The 22,103-nt window shown below is 53.3% G+C and overlaps 1 protein-coding gene across 3 annotated transcripts; it reads left to right on the forward strand.

The window, feature by feature from the left end:
- The first annotated feature begins 1,052 nt into the window (after window positions 1–1,052).
- SYNGR1 (synaptogyrin 1) lies at window positions 1,053–21,780 on the forward strand. Of its 3 annotated transcripts, none has more exons than XM_074826688.1 (4): window positions 1,053–1,272; window positions 12,700–12,937; window positions 14,347–14,492; window positions 17,464–21,780. In XM_074826688.1, the coding sequence occupies exons 1-4, from the start codon at window positions 1,174–1,176 to the stop codon at window positions 17,614–17,616; spliced, it is 636 nt and encodes a 211-aa protein (XP_074682789.1). In that variant the 5' UTR covers window positions 1,053–1,173; the 3' UTR covers window positions 17,617–21,780. The 3 variants fall into 3 exon arrangements, with proteins under 3 accessions (XP_074682789.1, XP_074682791.1, XP_074682788.1); XM_074826690.1 differs by having other exon boundaries at window positions 1,055–1,272; window positions 16,183–17,587; XM_074826687.1 differs by having other exon boundaries at window positions 1,058–1,272; window positions 17,398–21,780.
- Window positions 21,781–22,103: the final 323 nt, after the last annotated feature.

Consider the following 22,103-nt stretch of genomic DNA (forward strand, 5'->3'; position numbering starts at 1 on the left):
AAGTGGACAAGCAGACTCAAAATGGTTTTGGCTTCTGCTGACGAGCTTAGGGAGCCACATTACAACCCAAGGGCTTGCTTTTAATTTCAGTCCCATTAATATAGATTGTTGGGGACCCTGCAGAAGCCAGTGGACTGTTGGTAAGCAGCTGCTCTGCACAAAAGGCACAGGCCAAGGAGCTTGAGCCACCTCTAAGGCTGGATGTCTTCTCCCCAGGTGTCCCCTCCTGGCTGTGCCGGTGGCCATGGTGGACACCAGGGAGGCCCAGGCTGCAGCCTCAGAGATGCAAGGTGCATATCCTGCAGTCTCTGCCTCCCGGAGTCAGGGGGTCTCCCCAAAATCTGGACTCCCCATGTTTGCAAAGGGCCTTTTTCCTGCTGCCCCCTCCCAAGGACGTGGTGTCTGAGGGTGAGGGATGCTGGAAATGAGAGCCTGAGGCACTGCTGCAGTGCGATTTTGAGGCTCACCGGGCACCTCTGCCTGGGAGCAGGCACCTTGCAGGAGTGCAGGCAGCTGCCTGCACCCAGGTAGCACTACCGACTGCTCCCCTTGGATAAGCGGGTCTCACCCAGGGGGGGCCAGCCTTGCCCCTCTTATGTTGGGCTGCGTGGCAGAGGGGTGATGGGGGTAGAGGGTGTGAGCTGGGGGGGCCTGGCCCCGCACTTTTGCTAGGCCCTACCAAAACCAAGCGGAGCAGCACCCCTGCCTCCCTCTCCCTTTGTGGTGATGGTGGTGCGGGGGGTGCCTTTGTACTGGGGAGGTGTTCCCCCTTCCCCAGCACACCGCACCCCTCCATGCTGCACCCGCCGTGCCCGCACCCTCCCACACCCGCCCCCAAGCACCCATCCTCCCCCTCCTGTCCCACGGCCACCCCACGCCTCCCCCCGAGACGTGCCCACTTCTCCCCCCGCCCTCCCCGCGCGATGTGCCGGGGGAAAGGGGGTGGGGGCGCGCTCCCGGCGCGGCGCGTCCCCGTGGGCGGGAGCGCGCGGCTCGTCGCCGCCGCCGCCGCCGGGCTGCCAGGCACGGCTCGGCTCGGCTCGGCGCGGCTCGGCGCGGCTCGGCTCGGCTCGGCTCGGCGCGGCGCGGCTCGGCGCAGCCCGGCACGGCTCGGCGCAGCCCGGCACCGCCCGCCGAGCCCCCCGCCCGGCTCCCGCCCACCCCCGCGCCGCCATGGACGGGGGCGCCTTCGGAGCGGGGAAAGCCGGCGGCGCCTTCGACCCGCACGCCTTCATCCGGCAGCCGCACACCCTCCTGCGGCTCCTCTCCTGGGTAAGGACCCCCCGCCGCCCCCGGCAGCGGCAGCGGGGCGGGGGGCGTCCCGCCGGCCTGCGGGGGGGACGGGTGCGGGGCTCCCCGCCGGGGCGGGTGGGCGCCACCGGCCCCAACCCCGACCTCTCTGCATACCTGCCTGTATGTTTTATATAGATATAAAAAATCCTGATGTTATCTGCTGCATATTTATTATATTTTATATATTCTTACCTATTTTTATATGTTTGCATATGTATCCACATATATAGATATGCGTATGTCCATTGATATGTCTCCATGTATCCATATCCATGCACACACATACATGATATATCTCCATAAGCATTCATGGAGATAGCTCTGTGTATATGTATGCATGTATGTTTGGATATACGGATCCAGCTCTGGGTTTATATATCTCCAAATGTCTATATACATCCACATATATGTGCACACACAGATGTACAGCTGTATGTACATATATAGCCATATGTATGGATATAGGGCCATATGGGGTGAGAGCACTCGGATTTGGGGTTTCTTCCCTGGGGAGGAAGGGGTGAGCCAGGTTGGACCATGACCCTGTCTCCATCCATGCTTTTTTGAGGGGGGGTGGTGGGGTTTTCTCCCACACACATGCCCCCCCATGCTGGTGGGTTTATGGTGTGGGTGGGGAGGCAGTGGGATGTGGGGTGACGGGGCAGGGGGGGCTGGGAGTGATGCTGCAGTTCTGGCATAGCTCCCCAGCAGGTTGGGGCTCAGGGGGTGCTGGGCTCTGGCCGTGCTAGGGTGAGTTGGGGGGGCTGTGGGAGCTGGAGGTCACTCTGTGTTTTATCCTCATCCTCTCACCCCCCCAACCACCCTTTCCGATTATGCTTTCCTCTCTGTAATTTGTTGAGGAAGGGAGCAGGGGGGAAGGGGGGGTCTAACGGGGGTGGGTGAGGAGGGTGTGGGGTGCCAGGGGGGAGGGTCTCTCCCTCTTCCCGTGACGCCGATCCCATGGCGGCCCATGGGGCTGGCGTGTCTGTGTATGTGCAAGAAGGTCATTGGGATTAAGGGAGCGAGAGCTGCAGCACCGAGCCAGCGGGGGAGAGATTGAGGTCTCGGCTGGGAGCGGAGAAGGGAGGGCAGGGAGAGAGCAGAGGAGACACATGCGCACCGGAGCTGGGAGGAGAGGCGTCAGGCTGGCTTTGGGAAAATAAAATAAAAACAGTGCCAGGCCAGGGAAACGAGGAGGGAAAGGAAGGTGTCCCAGCTTGCTGCCGGTGGTGGGGAGGCAGCTCTTGTGCTCCCAGCTGGGTGGGTGAGTGATGTTCCCTCTGGGTGACATGACTCGGAGGGCGGCCAGAGAGCCCCTAGACAGCTGAGGACGTGGTTAATGCGGGAGGTCTGTCCATCCTCCATCTGCCCAAGCTTGTTTACCGTACAGCACATCACGCCGGGAGCGGACTGGCTGTGCCGGGGCTGCCACTGGGCACTGGGCGAGGGGGTCTGCATACCCCCCCCTCCTGGGCGGGTGGAGTGGGGCCAGCCTGTGTGCCCAGGGATGATGGACATGATGTGATCTACAAAAGGCTCTCCCATTGCTAGTCTCTGTGGCAGAATTTCCTCTTTCTCCCTTTCAGTCTGGTGGGGTTTTTTTTTCCCCTTCATCTGAGCACTGCGGGATTTTTGGCTTCCCAGAGGCGCCAGGTGAGGGAGAGAGAACAGGAAATATGTTTATTTTTTAATTAGGCACCTACTCAGCTTCAGAGTGTCTCGGACACTGTCGGCTTGCTTACCAAGCTCAGCAATGCACCCTGCAAGGTTTCCCTAGTCAAGGACTGTTTCCTGGGCACTGGCATCTCTTTGGGACCCCACATTGTTTCCCCCTGCCTATCTGACCTTGACAGAGGAGAGGACAGGATTTACCCCAGGCACCTCACTTGGCTGTGGAAATTAAAGTCCTTTTGAAGGAGCTGGAGGTGCTCTGGGTCAGTGGTCCAGCAAGTGAGGCTGGCCTAGCCACCGTGGTGCAAGGCTATCTGTGCACCTCTTCTCTCCCAAAATACAAGTTCCTTCTGCTTTTTCACCAGCTTGGTCTTGTCTGTCCTCCCGAGCATCTCTCCCTCCACAAAGCCGGGGAGCCACAAGCTCACCCCAGATATTTAGTTGTGGTTTTGGTCATTTTTTTAACTAGAGACCAAGAGGGGTCCTTGTGGGCACTGAAGTCCTATCTCAGCATGTCACAAGCATCAGACCCTTTATGGCCCCTTCCATAAATTGGTTTAACTTTGCCGCAAAAAGACTAGTTCATGGCTTTTTTGCACTTCTCTCTCCCTCTGGGAGAGGGTTCAGCGGCTCCAACAGTCAGGGCCTTCCACTGTAAATCTTTTCGTGGCTGGTTTTTTATCCATTTGCTTTTGTGCTCTTGTGCCCTTCAGTTTAAATGGTGCTTTTCCCTCCCTGGTGTTTTCCCCTGGGTGTATTTATAGACTGCAATTGCATCCGTACTTAGCCTTTCTATCGCCAGGCTCTACAAGCCAAACTCTTCTGGTGGTGAAGGGCTCTCCCTCCTCGTGGTCTCTGTGAGAGTCCTTCCTTTCACATGCTCTTGCACACACTGGAAGCACTTTGTCTGCCATCTCCTGAGATCTCATTTGCCTTTATCCTGCTCATGGCATGGGTGGTCCATCATCTCCCCAGGGCAAGCTGGAGACTCAGCCCATTTCACGTGATGAGCTTTCACTGAGAGCAGAAATTCTCATGATCGCTTTCCCAGGCAGTGACCTTGTGCTCAGGTCATGGTGCCTTTTAGCAGACTTTATGATGGCACAGAGGTGCATGTGGCTTTTTACCAACAGGCAGCAAAACTGGCTCCTGCCCAGGGAGTTTTCAGCCCAATTGAGATGGCGGCAAATCTCTGGGGAGAGCTGCAGGATCAGGAGCAGATGGGGTGACCAAAGATTATTTGTGTTGCTCCTTGCTGAGGAGGAGATGGGATAGATTTGACAAGGAGGATGCTAAACTATGGAAAGAGGTTAGCAATTCTGGAGCATCTGTCCACTGGAACAGTGTTGTGAGACAGCTCATGTTTCTTGGGTGCTTTGGAGGTCAGGAACAGCAGAATAAGTATGCATCTCTCTACAGAAAGGTTGCCTGTCATGGGTGCTGGCAAGTGGTGGTGGTCCTGCAGAGTGCCTGTGTCAGGTTTGGATGTTCAGCCTCAGTGTGAGCCATTTCCCTGCTGCTGCCTGCCCCAGATACACTTGCCTGGATGCAGCAGCACCTTGCAGTGCAGGGAGGCAACCCTACAGAGCAGTCCCTCCTGAGCATCTCTGTTGAGGATGCCTCCAAGGGCATCTGGATCTTGCAATGAGGGTACTTGTCCAGTCTGGCTGGACTGAGGCTTGCACAACAGAAGCAATGTGCTGCTGGAAGATCCCGGAGGCTTCCCCACCTCTCTGCAGGGAAAGGCAGAACAATTCCCTCCTTATTTCCAGCAGTGCTGAAGAGAAGACAAGCAACTCACCCTGTTGCGATGGGTGGCTGCGGTTTACTCTGAGTCCTGGTCTTTCAAGGCATTGCTCCACACTGTGCCACTTCACTTGCTGCTGGCTGCAACCCGGAGTGTGCTCTGAGCTGAGCTGCATCGCACAGCTGGTGCCCTACAGTAGATGGGACATGGGTGCATGGGTGGGGTTTTACCACCCTGCCATATAAACCTGCTTTCAGTCCATTTAGGTGACCCAAGAGCTGGAGCTAGTGGTGCTACAGCTGGAGCTGGCGGAGCTAGGTGACCCACACCAAGCTGGAGCTGTGCTATGGTACGCGGCTCCAGAATCATTCTTGAAATAAAGTAGGCGAGCCTGGGCACCTCCCTGCATAATCCCATTGCACCCTGACCCACAGTGCTTTCCACAGCTGGTGCGAGGGAGCTGGGAGGCTCCTTTGCAACCTGCAGGCATTGGATGTAGCACCAGCTCCATAAATAAGTAAAATGCTAATTGAAACAGGTTGTTCCAGGTGCTCCTGACTGCTTGGAAACCTGCTTGCTGGAGAAACTGAAGCGCTGCTCGATGTAAAAGCCTAACAAGGCAAAAGTAACTTGCTTTTTGGAAGCAGGCCCAGCTAGGTGGCTTGAGTGAGAGTATTTCCAACTGCACCTGCATAGGCAAAGCAGTCCATTAAAACTTGCCACATGGATTGAGACACCAAATCTCTCTCTCTCACCAAGGGCATTACCCCTCTGCAGGGAGGTTTGGTGAGGAGAGGCACTGCCTGCCCTCCATCTCCTCCTTCATCATCTGCTGCCATTGCCACCATGTCCCCTGGCTGGCGGGAGCACGCAGACATTTTGAGTCGGGATGGGAAGCACTGTCCCCTGTCTCTGCAGGCATGGCACATTCCAGGCAGCTCTGGCTGAGCAGGCAAGGCAGGCGAAGGACAGGAACTGCATCCCTGGCCTCACTACGGCAGGCTGGCACCTGCGAGCTGGAGGATGGGGGCAAGCCCTGGCGTGGCAGAAAGCCCTGTCTCCTGCCTTGCCAGCGGGTCCTGGCTCATCATGCTGATGCCCTGCTTACGACACCCTTTGCCTCTTCCCCCCACACTGCCCTTTGCCATATGGAAAGGACACCCAGCAGGGGCTTGCAGTGGCAGTTAAACTGAGCCTTAGAGCCCCAGGGCCACGTTAGTCTGAAACCAGCCTCCACCTTCTTTCTGTCCTGGCTAAATTTAGCTGAGGTTTTCCCCATGTTCGTGGACCATAGCTCATGCTCTCTCCCTCTACTCCTCCATGTGATTTTTGCCCCAGCCACCATGCTCGCTGACCGCATGCTTGAGAGATATGTTGACGCACAATGAAAGAAACACGGTGGTTCAAAGCACGTGCTTTGAGTCAAGCCCTAGGTATGGTTCTTCATGGGATCCCCTTCCTTGGGTCAGGTTCATAAGGGTTTTTTGGGGATCGCTGTCACTGGGATTGGGTGAGAGGCGACATCAGAAGACAAGCAATAGATGTGCAGAGCCATGGGGTGATTCGGGGTTGGATATAGCAGGTTGCGTTGTTTCCAGAATAGCGTTTCCAGGAAAGATCTTGGAGCAGGAACAAATCTCTTGTTAATGGCATTTGCAGATAAAAATCTGAGAAATAACACGTAGAGACCAAAGGCAGTCAGAAATATGAGAAAAAAAAAAGATAATCACATCTGCTATTTCAAAACATGAGAGGCATACAGGTGAGGAGCAGAGAAACTGCATGGAGATGAGACATGGCTGAGGCAAACATCTGTGGCAGCAGAGAAGACTAGTGTGGCTGTGAGAGGAGCAGACGCAGGTGGCAGTGGATGTGGTCCTCCACCTAGGCTGGCACAGCCAAGCCAAGGAGGGAGAGATGTGCTGCTAGAAAGAAAACTGAACTCTTCCTTGTGGAAAAAGTGCAACTTTTGGGTGGTCACTTTGTTCAGCAGCAACCTGCTGATGTAGGGATCATCTGGAAAGTACAGAAGGACCTGGATGCCACCATGGAGGTGTGGCCATGGGGAGTTGTCACTAGTAGCAGTGGGACAGATGCTGTTTGACCATGAGAAGAACATGAGACCTGTGGGACTGGATGGAGCTTCCTGAAGTCGCTCTCTGGGACATAGCTCCCTGTTACACCAGTGGGCATCTTCCCACGGCAAAGCTCTTCCTCCCTCCTCAGGGTGGCACGCACGGCTGCTCAGCCCAGGCCTGGATGTCGGGGGCTGCCTGGCTGCTGGCTCCCAGAGTGCTCCAGCATCGCCTGGGGCTTGGGCTGCTGGGGTGGGGGATGATTGACCCAGGCATGGGTCTGGCAGGAGGCGGAAGGGTTAATAGCTGGCCTGTCAGCTGCCAAGCCATGTGTGAAGGAAAGCAGGCTGGCCAGGGAAGCCTGTCCCAGATCCCGTGGCAGGAATTAGGGATGTGGAGCATTTCTCCCCTCCATCACCTGCTCCAGCTCAGCCTGGGCTGGGGAGCAGGTGCCATGTGGCTGCTGGCCAGGGAGGGTGAGCTGGGAGGGAGGTGCTGGCATATCCCTACTCTCCCCCCATCCCCAGGGGAATCAGGTACAAATGGGTATGGGGAGACTGGCCCCATGCAGCACCTGCACAGGGCTCAGACATGCCATCAAGACTGTGGGCAGGAGTTGTTTGCTGCCTGCGTGGTGCTGGCTGGAGGGAATAAATAGCGGCCTCCTGTTTCCAAGCTGCCAGTCCCATGCGTATCAAAAGCTGCATATGTTTTCTTCAAAATGAACTAAATACAAGTAGATTTAATGATGATAATAATAATAATAATCCATGTCTGTGCAGGGCTCTCTGTAGCTTGCTGGAGACTCCATTTGCGAGTGGCTGAATGAAAATGAAATCCAGATCATCTCTGCCAGTTTATTGTTTGCACTCTCCCCTGCACTTCCTTTCTTTTTAAACAGATTTATTCCTGGTCATTACCAGATCAGACACAGAAGAGGTTATTGCTTCATTCTGCCCGAGGTGAATTTGATTTGAAGTCCCACGAGGAATATAATGTCACCAAACTATTTCCTCTCTAAAACAGAATAAAAAGGGGGTTTGGGAGAGGGAGAGGCAACATGCAGTGCAACAGAGCCTGTGATGGGAGAGCACTGCAGTGAGCCCAAGCATACAGCTTGACAGAAACCCTTTTCAGCCTCATCCCCACTGCAACCATCATGGGGATCTCGGGGATAAAGTCAGGAGGCAGTGTGACAAATTCCTGGGGTGATGTGCAGGGAAGTCCTAGTACACAGCTGGAGGCTGGCTGTGCTGTGCATCCATCACATGATGCTCAGGAGCATCTGATGCATGGCTGGGGATGGGCAGCATGGTGGAAAGCCTCACATGATGCTCAGGAGGTTTCATCTGGCTTTCTGTGGGGCTGAGCCTGTAGTGGGGAGCTGGGGAGGGACTGGAGAGCCTCTCCTCTGAGGGCTCATCTCTTGCCTTTGCCTCTGGCAAAATCAGATCACCCAGTTCAGTGAGAAAAAAAATAAAAGGTCATTTATGGTGGGATGCAGCCTTTTCCCTGTTCTGCACTTTTCTCTCGCTGTAGTGAGCCCTTACATGCCTGTAGTGGCCAGCATGAGCCCCTTGAGAAATGGGGCCAGAGAAACCCTCAGCCTCTCCCCATCTCCTCCCCACAGTGCTTAGCATTACGTTCAGTTTGCTGCATCTTTCAGCAAGTTGCTCTGTCTCTGTCAGCTTTGCAAAGTACCTGGCTCTGGGCTTCACTTGGTGTCTCAGAGCTCTTTGATGAAAACAGAAGTCTAGGAAAATCATTGCAACAACCTGTGTGGATGTGATGTTTAAGGAGCAGTGAAGGTGAGAAAAGCCAGGTCCCAGCAGCAGAGCTGAGTTGGTCAGATCTTCTCCACATGCTGTTTTCTGTCCCTTTTTTTGAGCATAGCCGAATATATGACTGCTTATTAAATGCGCACCTCCAGATAGGTTGCACACCCACCCAATTAATGTTGCTCTTGGAGACTTAAGGAAACCCTCTCAACCTAAAAATCTATTCACTTTAAGTTCTGTTAACTGATTTAAGCCGCCTCACTGAAGAAATGAGGCCATTCAGGTGCACAGAGCTGGGGATGGCTGGCTGGTTTTCCTCACCAAGCATAGGAAAGCAGCTAATGATCTCCCTCTGCAGGGTGGAAGGATGGGCTACGTTTGGGAGCATTGGGATGCAGTGCTTTGCGCCAGCCTCCCGTCAGCCTTCGGACAAGTCACTTCCCTGCATCTCAGTGCTCAGTCAGGAGAAGACTCCTGCCATCTTCTCCTCACCTCCCCTTTGCAGCTGGACACGTATTTTGGACCATTTTATTAGTGGCCATAGGCAAGACTTTGTGCAGCAAGGATTTGCTATGCCAAACAGGGGTAGAAGGAACAGGCAGTGGTAATGCAGAGGGGCAAAAGGCTTGTGCCAGTGCTGCTGGTAGCTGGCATTTCTTCAGAAGTGCTGCAGATGTGATGGGAATGGGAATGTAAATGCTTCATCCTTGCAAACTTGGTGCTTTGTTTATAATCCAGGCAGACATTCATACTGCACCTGCTGCCTGGATCTTCTTTGCATGGGTACGGATTGTGAAATCAAGGAAAAAAAAATACTTGCTCTTTCTAAGATGACTTGCTATGTCAGTGAGCTTCCACCCACCTGCCCCCTTACCAACAAGAAGTAGCTGCCATGGGTTAAGCGTGCAAGTTTCTCCTGAGGGCTGTGAGATCTGGGCTCTCATAGTTATATTTTTTTCTAATTGTTTGTGCAGCCGTCACAACAGTTTCTGGGTACAGATATCACGGGGATAAAACGGGCAATGCTGCCTGTCAGCAGCAGCAGCAATTGCCTCTGCTGTCCAGCTCTGTTTGTCAGTCTAAAACCTCTGGTTTGAGCCTGCCTGTTCTTGCTCAGTCCAGCTCAAGGCTTCTGTGCACAGCAGATCCTCACAGCATTTTGCTGTGCCATGAGGGTGGTGGTAGGCTGGCAAAGGGAGCAAGCTCTCTCCACTGCCACTGACTTTGCCCTCTCTGCAGTGCCGGCGAGCAGAGCATAGACCAGAGCTGATACCAGTGGTGAAGAAAACACGGAGAGAAGGAGACATCCCTTAAGCTACTGTGCTTTGGTCCATAGAAAGCTTTCCTGAGGACAAACAGTTCTTTGGGGTGGCTGTTTCAGGACACAGAAGATAAACATCTGCAGTGGCTTGTTCTGCTCACGAGTGAGAATACCCTTAGTGGAATCTCCCCAGAAAACTCCTAAGATCATCTTAAATGAGATGCTTGCCAGCAAATCATACCTTGGGCACCTCCAGGCTCTGAAACAGGTCTCTTCGTAGGAGAGAAGTTGCGTCTTGCATAGGAGAAAGTGGCATCTTGGCTGACCGAAGATGGAGAAATGCCACCTCTGCTTGAAAATTAGGGAGAGGGAGATGTCCCTCTGGAGTCATGACTCTCAGCTGTGTCTTTACAATGTGGCAGCATTAAAAGATATGAAAGAGCAAATGCAAATGCTTTCGCACGCAGATGAGAGCTCTTCCAGGCCAGCAGCAAACCCAAAGATAGGAGCGCAGGGAAGATGTGTATCAGGGTATGAGCAGAGTAAACAGAGGTGTCTCTGGGGAGAGGCCATTACAGAAGTTCATTCATCCTAAATGAGTAAGCAGAGACTCACAATACAGCTTGTTGCAAAGGTTGACCTGACTCAGGGAATAAACATTTTACCAGTTTTGAGCCCTAAACCAAAACCGAACACCAGGCTATTCCACTTTTGAGGCTGTTTTCATCTTCCAAAGAGAAGATATGCTTTCTGTCTAATGCTGTGGAAAATGGGGCACCCACTTTGTAATCCCAATATATGGAGGTTGGTGCTTCAGGTGGCAGCATCAGCGCTGATCACAGCCTCACATTGGGCCATCACTTCAGGAGTCTGTCAGCTCCCCCTCAGGTTAGAGGAACACGATGTTACTGCCTGTGGTCCTAGGCAGACCTGTCAGCCCAACCTGCTGTAAAGGTTGGCAAGACTTCCCACTGAAAGAGCCTGTCTGTAACCGTGTGCAGTTTTGCTGCTTTCCAAACCATTCAGGCTGAAATTTTGAAGACCAGACCTTTGCTTCAGGCAGAAGAGATTTTTATTTAATTTTCATGGGCAATTTCTGCAAAGTATGATCAATCTTGATTTTCAAGAAGAAGGAGGAGGAGGAGAAGTCAGTTGTTTTAGTTCTAAGCTTAAAAAGCTCTTGTGAACTTCCAGAGAACCCATACAGTCTCCACTCTTAGGAGCACTGGCTTCCAGCTTTTTTAGTTTGCTCTAGTGTGTCAAAAATACACCCAGTCTCAGCAACCCAAGTGTGTCCCAATTATGAGCCTTGGGGTGAAAAAATATTGTTAGTGTCAGTGGATACTTGTTAGAGCTTGGCATCTGAACTGTGGTTGGGCTGTTGGGCACTGTGAGTAAGGTTTTTCCTCTGGTTCTTGATGCCACAGATCAAACAGCGGAGGTCTGTGCTGTGGATCTCAGGCATCGAACCCCACTGATGACAGATGGTGTATTGGGTTGGCATTATTCAACTGTTAATTTTCCCTGCACTCACAAAGATGCTTCTCTGCTTTCTGAGTTGTCTGACATGTCCTCTCCTGGTGCTTGATTGGATTAAGTGGTACTGGGGTCCTTCTGACCTAGCAAACCCTCAGACCTACCTCCACTCCCTGCAGGAGGCTTGGCCACCTCATCTTCTCCTTGCGGACTGGGTGGTGGTTCCAAGGGTGACAAGCTCCTGCTGTTCAGACAACTCCCAGGCTAGCAGAGTGCCCAGGTGACATCCTAGTGCGCATCATATGTATGTTCACCCTGTGCTTGAGGTCCCATTTCCCACCTGCCTGGGGCCCTCGCAGGCAGCCTGCAGACAGGCTGCTCCTACTGAGGGTCTCAAGATGCACTGCAAAGAAAAATCTGTACATGCTGCCTTAATCTTCCCTCTTTCTCCTGTGGCTGCCAGGGGAAGCTGTTTATTTGAGATGCAGGGCTGTTGTAAATACCTCTCTGCTTTGGTGAACCTGCTGTGTCAAAGAGGGACAGCCTTGTGGCAGGCGATGAAGGCTAAGCCCATGAGTGAAGATTAGACCGTCAACTGTGGACTATGGCATTTCTACCTGGACTCATTCTTCTTTCTACCTGATTTAAAATAACATGCAGTGGCAGTGGCAGTGATAGGTAGGGAGGACTCATAGTGGCCCTGCCAGGTGGACCTGGAGGGGGGATGTTTGGCCTGTGAAATCTGTGGGGTAGGTTGGAGGGTGTTGGCATATGGGTGAGTGGGCAGAAGGATAGGTGGTGTCATGGGCTGGAGTGATGGAAGACCAGTGGAGAGAGGTGTGTGACACGCGGGGAGATGGGGAGAGCGGGAGCCCCGTAGAATGGAGCTGCAGAGCAAGCAGGGCTGTGGATTGTGGGAGGGTGGATGGGGAAAAGAGCGTAGTAGCTGGATACATAAAATTAGTGAACAAATGCGTGGTAGAAACAATGAATTCCTAGAAGGAAAAGAAGTGGGTGGGAGAATAAGTGCAGACTAAGAGGATTTCCACTACTTGGAGCCCTTGTACGCAGGCACCCGTGCCAAAACCGTATTCCAATTTACACTCCATGTTGCCTCCTGTGTGTCTGTGTCTGTGCTTTACATCGCTTTAGATCAGATGGATAAAAAAGTTCAATCTAAAAGTGTCCTATTTTAAGTTAATCCTCAGAAATAAAATGAAACCATCTCCCCAGTAAACTCCCTGTGGCTACAGCCCAGGCAAGGCAGCAGCCCGGGAGCTCAGCAGAGCAGAGAGGTGCCTGTGAAGGGTGCCTGTCTCCTGCAGAGCTCTGCTCCTTCGTGCTGGTCCAGAGAGATGGGGCTTGCCCTGACATGTCTCCTGCCTCCCTCCCTGCCAGGTGTTCTCCATCGTGGTGTTTGGCTCCATTGTCAATGAAGGGTACGTGAACCGCCTGGACGAGACACAAGAGCACTGCATTTTCAACCGCAATCGCAATGCTTGCAACTATGGCATTACCGTGGGTGTCCTCGCCTTCCTCAGCTGCCTTCTTTACCTGGCTCTGGATGCCTACTTCCCGCAGATCAGCAGCGTCAAGGACCGCAAGAAGGCAGTGCTCTCAGACATCGGAGTCTCGGGTAAGTTTCCTGACTGATTGGCCATAGTGCCCCCCTCCTCCACTGGCAATGGAGAGGGACAGAGCTTCTGCCACCTCACAGGCCAGGTTCCTTACTCTCTCAGGCCTCTCTCCTTTCTTCTGATGCCTCTCTGCTGTTCTCTATAGGCGTAGCTCAGGGGGCCCTTTAGGATCAGCAGGCCTTGCCTCCCTGCATGCTTGTGCTTGATACAGCCAAGTGTTGATGCCTCTGGAGGTGGTACTTCCTTCTTTTCCAGCTCCAGGTGATTGAACCCTCTATATTTTAACATAAAAAAACATTGTGGGTTTCATGCAGGCTGACTAAACCAGTCCTCCTAGGTTACCTGGAATTCCCCATAAGAATAGCTGTGCAGGACCTCATCCAGCCTTGAGGCTTATTCTAACTTATAGTCAGATTTCTCCATCCCCAGCAGAGTGTTGAAATGACAGACAGAGTGATGGTGCATGTGTACGTGCATGTGTCACACCAGTCAGCAGCATCATGAGGAGGTGCTTTGCTCTCGTGCTGTGATCCTGAGTCACTCTCCTGGCTTACTCCGGCCATACAGACAAAATTCTCCATGTCAGAATCTGCCCACAGTTTGTCGAGTGGAGTGAGGGCAGGATCAGGTGCAGCATCTGAACTTGTTTAGGACTTCTGGCTTGCAACTTTGTTCACGGTTAGCCCCTTACCTAGCAGTCCTGTGTACAGCTAACAAGAGAAGGGGAAGGGGAAGGACTGAGCCTGGTTTTTGCTGCCACTTAGGAATGCCCATTTCCCTCACTGCCAGGTATCTGGTTGTGCCTGGCAAAGAGGCTGAGTCCCACTACTCCCCACCAGCTGCCAGTCTGGACTCGGGGCTCCCTCCTACCTTCACCCCTTTCCTGAGGGTGCAGCATGTTAATGATCCTTCAGCACCTTTCTTCAGCATGAGTCCCTTAGCCTGTGCTGTCCTGAGCAAAAGCTGGTCCTCATGCAACTGCAGGCCAGCTGCTTCCCACTCTTCTGCAGCTCCCTTGGAAGGAATTGCTCTTCGCTTGTCCTTGCAGGACAGGGTTGCAAAACAATGGCTGTTTCAGAGAGCCCAGGTGATCGCTCCTGTACTGGAAGCCCTTCAGGCTCCCTCCCAAGGCCAAATGCAGGTCCTGTGATCAATCCCAACACAAGCAAATGAACTCTCCTGAGGTACTTTCTGCAGACACCTATTGTCACCTTGACAATTTAGCCGTCAGCGAGCCTGCCAGCTGCACAGGCTGCGCAGTCAGAGTTTGGCTCAGTCTGCAACATGCTGGTGGGTCTCATAGGGTTGAAGTTTACAGAGAAACATGATGTGTTTATGTTCTGTTCACACATACCATCTTGATGTCTCTCCCCTTCCCCTTTGGCATGCTGGTGGTGGTCCATCCCAGCCTTTTGGGCATTCCTCTGGTTCGTTGGCTTCTGCTTTCTGACCAACCAGTGGCAAGCTTCAAAAGAAGAGGACAACCCAATGAATGAGGGAGGAGATGCAGCCCGAGCAGCCATCACGTTCTCGTTCTTCTCCATCTTCACCTGGGTGAGTATAGCAGCCATGATGTTGGATCAAGTGTCCTCTGCGCTGCATTAGCTTGTGGGGAATGGAAGGTGACTGGCTAAGAGTGATTCCCTCTGAGATCGCAGTTCACATGGCTTCTGAGAAGGAAAAGCAGGAGGGGAGGTGTTTAGGAGGCAAACTTGGGAAACAAGGACTCAAAATCTTACATGGAAGAAGGTGCTAGAGCATTAATAAGCACAATGGGAAAGGGTCCCATATCCCAGTAAGGAGTGTCCTTGACAAACCTCTAATACGACCTTGGACAAGCCAGCTCCCCAGGCATCATCCTCCCTGTGTGTCAGAGGACTTTCGCATCATTTTCACCTCACAGACACTAAGCAGAGAAGGGAGCTCCAGGCCGGGGATTGTACCCATCTCCCTCCCTGCTTTGCTCCCATCACGTGAAATGTCGTCAGTGGCCACAAGAGGCTTCGATTGGTGTCCCTCTGCACCATCCGTCTGCACCCATGACTACAGCCTCACTGGGTCACCTTTTAGGAAGGTGATGGTGCTGTCTCTTAAGACTACCCTTTCCCCAGCAGTTCTTTATTGCTAGCTTCCTGGAAAAACTGTGGTATGCAATATAAATATCCCCCACAATTTCCTTATGTCTCTGAAAGCAGCAAGCCCAAGTCATTTTTGTCTGAAGTGACAGGATAGTGCCAAGCAGGAAAGCATTTTAGGCCAGTCTCCATGTGTAAATCCCTGTGGTTTTATTTCCTCCCCTCCCCTCCCCTCCCCTCCCCTCCCCTCCCCTCCCCTCCCCTCCCCTCCCCTCCCCTCCCCTCCCCTCCCCTCCCCTCCCCTCTCCTCTCCTCTCCTCTCCTCTCCTCTCCTCTCCTCTCCTCTCCTCTCCTCTCCTCTCCTCTCCTCTCCTCTCCTCTCCTCTCCTCTCCTCTCCTCTCCTCTCCTCTCCTCTCCTCTCCTCTCCTCTCCTCTCCTCTCCTCTCCTCTCCTCTCCTCTCCTCTCCTCTCCTCTCCCTCCCCTCCCCTCTCCCTCTTCCTCCCCTCTTCCTCCCCTCTTCCTCCCCTCTTCCTCTCCTCTTCCTCTCCTCTTCCTCTCCTCTTCCTCTCCTCTTCCTCTCCTCTTCCTCTCCTCTTCCTCTCCTCTTCCTCTCCTCTTCCTCTCCTCTTCCTCTCCTCTTCCTCTCCTCTTCCTCTCCTCTTCCTCTCCTCTCCTCTCCTCTCCTCTCCTCTCCTCTCCTCTCCTCTCCTCTCCTCTCCTCTCCTCTCCTCGCCCTCCCCTCTGTGGGCCTTTACCTTGGGTGGGGGCCAGGTAGGAAGACTGCTGTAAGACAACAAAGCTGTCAGAGAGGAAGGGGGGCTGCAAAGGGTTGTGCAGCCAGCACCCTCGCCTGGGTGACACCAAGCAGGGGCAAGGGACAGCAGTGTGTGTGTGTCCCCCACGAGCTGTGTCCTGCACTCAAGTGCTGCTGAGAGCCCCTTGCAAGCCCCAGCAGAAAGTGTGACAAGGAGCAAGGCTTTTGCAAGGGGTGCCTCAGGACCCTTTTTGAGGTGCCACCACCTGCAGTGGTCCTCCCTCAAGTATGGGCTTGCAAGTGGCTATAGGCATCCTCTTCCCCCGGTTCCTTGGGGTTTTTATTTCAATCAAATACTCTGGTTTGCTCTTCCTTATTGATTCTCCTCCCCACACCCCTCTCTCTCCTCACAGGGCTTCCTCACATTTCTGGCTTTCCGGAGACTCAGAGACATTACTTTTCAGGAAGAATATAACACCCTATTCCCTAACTCCCCATCCTTGCTGCCTTAGTGCCCCTTGCTGATGGGGGAATTTGGGGGAAGGGGTGGACAGGTGCAGCTGGAGGAGGTTACTGAGCAGAGACAGTTCCAACGCCCCAGCCATGGGTGTGTGGTCACTGCAGGGCATGGGGTGGGAAGACATGGGCCACTGAACTGGTGTGGGGTTGTCCACTGAATGGGAGATCTCCCTCTGGGGAGTTGGAACTGGCAATTTCTTCTCCTCCTCTGCTCCCTTCTCTCCCTCACCCAAACCCTAACTAATTCTGCATAACACCACTGTGCCTTTCTTTTGATGACTGCGCAGACCTAATACTTCAGCCAGGAGATGCCCTCTGCCCCCACCACTTTATCTATATCTCCTCCATTTCTTTCCAGCCCTCATTCCCCAAAAACCTCTCCCCCCATCATCTGCTAGACTGCTCACCTCTATCAGGGATGCTCTAGGACAATGAGCCATGTCTGCTGGGGTCTGTGATGTGAACCCCATGCCTGGGCTCCCTCAGTCCACTAAAGGGTGTCCTGCCTGCAGTGCCTGGGGCAGGAGGCAGCAGTACGCTTGCTAACCATCCTCTGCTGCTCCTTCCCAAGGTCTGTGCTGCAGCACTGTGCAGGTGTTGGGTGCCCACTACCTTGCTACTCCGTGTCAAATCATGCTCTCCGTCCTGGCCTCTGCAGGCGAAATGGCTGTGTACATCCAGCCTGGCAGACAAACCTTTTGCAGTGTTGCTGAGGCAGATTGCCTTCCCAGGGGCAGGAGGGGCTGAGTGGGATAACCACATGCCAACTGAGCCTCTGTGCCCTGTGCCACGTCGGTGAAACCCAACCACTGGGCAGGAGGTGCCCAGCATACCCCTTGCAGAGGGGAGCCCAAGCAGGCTGCACCCAGCCAGCTGGGCTCGCAGCCATCCCTGCCCAGCCCTCCTCTCTCCCATCGAGCTTGTGCTTTCCGTGGGGCAGCCTGAACCTCCATGCTCTTGGGGGCGTTTCACCAGGCAAGCCTTGCACACTAATCCGTAACCACTACTAACCCCACTTTTGTTTGTTTCTCTTTTTTGGTATGTTCCCCCTCTCTTTCTCCCCTCCCCTCTCTGCTTCCCATCTTTTCCCTCCACCTCCTCCCTTAAAGGTGGGCCAGGCATTCCTGGCGTATCAGCGTTTCCGGCTGGGTGCCGATTCGGCCCTCTTCTCCCAGGACTACATGGACCCAAGCCAGGACTCCGGCATGCCTTATGCTCCGTACACGAATGATGAGGATGCTACAGATGCAGTGGGGACGTACCAGCAGCCCCCTCCAGCAGATGCTTTCGACACTGAGACACAGGGGTACCAAACGCAAAACTACTGAGCCACCGATGACCCTTTCCCTTTCCCTTTCCCTTCTGCCCACTTTCCCACTGCCGGCAGAAAGCCGAGGCACAAACCAGACATGTGCATAGTGGCACAAGAGATGGCTCTCAGCTATGCTCCAGCCTTCTGGGTCATCTGTTTTTATTTATTGTTTTTAAAAAAGGAAAAAAAAAAGAAAAAAAGGTTTCCCCATCACCTCTTCCTTTTCTTCCCCTGCAAAACTACCTGCCAGAACCAAATTCTTCCAAAATCTGTCACTGCATTGTGACAGGAAGGTCCCCCCTCCCCTCCTCTCCCTCCTGCCTTGCTGTAGAGTGCAGAGTCTGGCCGGTGGGCAGGAGAGGGGCTACGGCACCAGCAGGGCAGGGAAGGGGGTGTTGGAGGTGAAAGGGAAGGAGTGAGAGGGATCAGGGACCTTCCTGGAAAAGACAGTGTCACTAAAGGCTGGAGTAGACATGGGAGCATCCGAATTGGGGCGGAGGGCCTGGTGGCTCAGGGAGGGGGTCAGTGTTGGAGTCAGTATGCAGGAGTGCAAGGCTGGAGGGGGGGGCTGGAGGGGAGTCGGAACAGCATCCCCAGTGCAAAGACAGGAGGGCTTTTCTCTGCCACATGCTAGTGAGGGAGGTGCTTTATTTTTAGAGGGTCTGGGGAGAAGTGGTATTGGGGGGGTGGCACAAAGAGATAAAATGGGAAGGGAAGGAGGAAGATTTGCAGGTGCAATCAAAAACCACAGGCATGTCTGTAGGTTACAGCAAGAGACTTGGCAGAGCAGAGGGGCAGTGCCATGAGAGTCACTCCTTCCCCAGCCCCCTTGGACTGAGGTGGAGGTGGTTCCCCTTGCCTGTATGTCCTGCTTACCACTCTTCTCAGAGCAGTGTTTGGTGAGGTGGGAGGGGAGCCATGCCCTGGCCCCCAGACGCAGTGCCTGTGGGAGGAATGACAGTGGAGGTGGGCTTCTAGGGGGCCCTGAGAGCCCTCGCCCCCAGCTGGTCTGGTTCGAGGGGGAGAGGAGAGCTTTGCCATTTCACCCTGGGCAGGAGGAGAAGAAGAAAGCCAGTTTCGCTCCTCAGGTCCTGCTGAACCCTCCTCCATTCCTCTGCTACCACAGTGCAAAGCCTCTTGCTGACACCATCTTTGTAGCGCACAGGAATGGAGCAAGACACCCCCTGGAAAGAAATACTGCTGCTGGAATGGCCAGCATGCATTTGGCTCTTGCACAGGGGTGCAACCAAGTGGGGAAAGGTCCTGCCCCGCACAGTTGTGCTTTGCCTCCCACTCAGATGGGGAGAAGGTCTTGGTGTGAAGAGAATTGGTTGGGCCAGACTGAGCTCTCTGAAAACTGGTCTTACTCTACTTTACATAGACTATGTATTAGTGCATCTTCCTGTGGCATCTCAGATCCTGGCTGTCTTTAAAGCCTCACCTAGGTGGCAGTAGTGACTCAGATACAGCTCGTATGGGCATCATTCCACACTCATGATTTTGGTTCAAGTAAAGACAGCTGTGGAAGCACTCTTTACTCCAGGATAGAAGTAAGGTCTATGTGTGAAGACAGTCCCTAAAGGGAAATGATTCAGCAATAGCCACTGGGACAATTCTCCCCAGCACAGACATCTCTCAGAGCACAAGAAATGGGGTATGCCTTGCAGCAGTGAGGAGCTCCACCCAGGCAGCCACCCTGCTCCACCCAACACAGGCTCCAGTAGCAGGGATCAGGAGCAGATCCAAAATCTATAGGTGCTCCCCCAAGCGCCCAGCCTATTCCTCGTAGCACCTTTAGGAGTCTTGAGGAGGTCTGGCCTGTGGTTGTGTGAACATCTCATCTGGAGGACACTGAGGTTACCAGTCCTTCCCCTCCTCCCAGTGCAACTCTCCTCCGGCTGCCCCACAACGATGGGGAAGGGGTAGAAACTGTAGAGCTGCAGGCCCCAAGAGGGAAGGGGGGCAGTTGTTCTCCGCTGTATATAGGCACCGTTTCTACCTGCTCCTACCAGCAGACTTGTGCTGCCGATGGCTGTCCCCATGGCTTGTCCTCCCCATGGCTTTCCCCCCCTTGCTGGTGGTTAACCACTGGTGAGGACGGGAGAGGGGGACCAGCTTAGCTCTGTGGACGCGCTGGGAGGGACTGGGCACACATCCCTTGCTCTGTGGCTCTAAGCGAAAGCAATACTGTAAATAGGAGGGGGAATTTGGAGGGAAGCCCCTTGGGCTTCATTTTCTGTGGGCTCAGCCTAATATTTAGGCTTGGCAGGGGGTTACCTTATTGAGAGAGGTTTGTTATGACCGTGGTTGTGGGGGGAGCTCCCTCCAGCCCGCCTTTCTCACCATGGAAGTGGAAAGAATGAATGATAAGGTGGAGGAGGATAAAAACTAGTTGTACTCACCCAGACTCATCTGTGTCATCCTTCATGCTTTGGTTTGGGGAGGGGGGGACCAAGAGGAGGAGGAGGCTATAAATAACCATCCCTCAGCTCAAAACTGTGTTGTACTTTTTGGGAGGAACTGCCCATCACCTGTCCCCTCTCCTTGGTGAGGGGGCGAGGGACCAGGTGCATGAGGAAAGGTATGGACCATACATGGCGGGGGGGAGTCTACCTGGGGCTCTCTTTTGGGGTGTAGCACGGAAACTTCTTCCATGCCATGCCCCTTCTCCCCTCAGTTACATAAATGGCTAAACACCATTTGGGGCTCACTAATGAGTAAGCTTTTCTTTAGCCTCTTTGGCTTGCTTCCCTCATGTAACCAGCTGATGGGCTCTGGTGAGCTTGAGGTAAGAATTAGCCTCCCTCTCAGAGCCAGCACTTCAGTGAGACATGAGCCAGGTGGCTTCATCCTGGGTTACTGCCCATCTTTCTGTCCCCTTTCTCCTTGCTTGTTGTCGTAGGAAAGGCATTGGTGTGGCAGGGGACACTACCACAGTAGATACTCGGGCAACTTCTTGCTTTTCTCATGAAAGAAGACATACCCTCCTTGGGCTGACATGCTTTCAGCCTTTGCAGTGGAGGGTTGGTTACAGACCTGGGGGTGGGACTCTCCTTGTTTGCATGTAGCTCTTCAAAACACAATTTCCAGTGGCATTTGGCTGGTTCTGCAGCTGATGAGAGATACAGACCTACCCAAAGTGTTGGTTATCTTATCTGAGGCGCTTCTGATAAGGTGTTGCCTATTTCTGGTGATCATAGGCAAGACCTGAGCAGCTGGCTGGAACATGTCCCTTTAGATCCTAAATGTGGGTGAGATCAGCCTCACTCTAGGCATTAGGAGAACAGAGGGAAGGCTGTATAAGCAAAATGATAAGGCAGCTTTCTTCCTCCTCTACCATTTGTCCAGATTACAGAGAATTACGCATCCCCTGTTGAGAGCAATGGCCCCTTGATGTCTTCTTATTTTATAAAGCCCCCAAGTAAGGGACTACTCTGTGGAAGCAGGAGCTGTGAAGGGCAAAGGGATGATGAAACGAAACTTTGCCCCAATTCTACCTGTGGCTTCAAGTCTCCTGACGTGTCCCCATCCCCGGCTCACCTGCGTCCCCACCATGCTGTTCACCACGCCTCATCACGCACCCTTCCCCTCCGCGTTATTCCTGGCAGTTCCCTCAGCGGGGGAGGCGTCTTTGTCCCTGCACCCTCACAAGCACTTGGGAGGACCCGGGAAGGCAGCATCGTGGGGTGGTTCCCACAGGAGTCTTGGCTCTGGTCCCCAGAGCAGGTACAAGGCAAGAAGCCCAGCAAGGCCACCTCACGCAGCAAGTCCAAACCATCCATCCAGATGACTCCCTGCTGCCTGCGTGGCATCTGTAACACCACCTGGGCTGCCCTGCCCCTTCCCCTGACACATTACTGCCTGTGTATAGTATATATATTATATATATATATTTAAAAAGATGTATAATATAAAGCTATACATATATACGTATATACGATGACTCATGGATGGCCTGCCGCATACAGGATCCCCTGAGTGGTCTTGTCTAAGCCTGAGTGTTCCTTCACCCCTCCTCCCCCTCCACCCCTTGCCCCCGTCCGTTCCGCAGTCCAACTACAGCGAACCCCGCCACCTTGACACCTGTGTTTACAATGTCCTATATATTTGTGGTTAACAAAGTGAAGGTGGTAACTACTGGTGTCTCAATAAAGTTATGACGTTCAAAATAACCAAACTATATGGAAGAAAATGGTCTGGATTTTTTTTCTTTGGGGAGGGATGTCTTTTTTAGCTCAGTTTGCTATGAGAGCACAGATTCTGTGCTCCTGCACAGCTGGACAGCAAGTTTAGTGACAAGTGGTGGCTTGAATGGAGGAAAGAGACCTGAAGAACTGCCCTTATTGAGATGATGTATTTCAGGGGGAGCTAATGGTTGCTTGTTTTGCTTGGCCTAAGTTTCAAATCGCACACACCGTCAAGTGTCTCTTACCTAATCAGTAGGAAATCATGAGAAGGAGCTTGACATGCCATATTAGAAGTGGACCCTCATTGTAAAAGGGA

Source organism: Strix aluco, chromosome 5 (assembly GCF_031877795.1).
Source record: "Strix aluco isolate bStrAlu1 chromosome 5, bStrAlu1.hap1, whole genome shotgun sequence".
Classification (NCBI taxonomy): domain Eukaryota; kingdom Metazoa; phylum Chordata; class Aves; order Strigiformes; family Strigidae; genus Strix; species Strix aluco.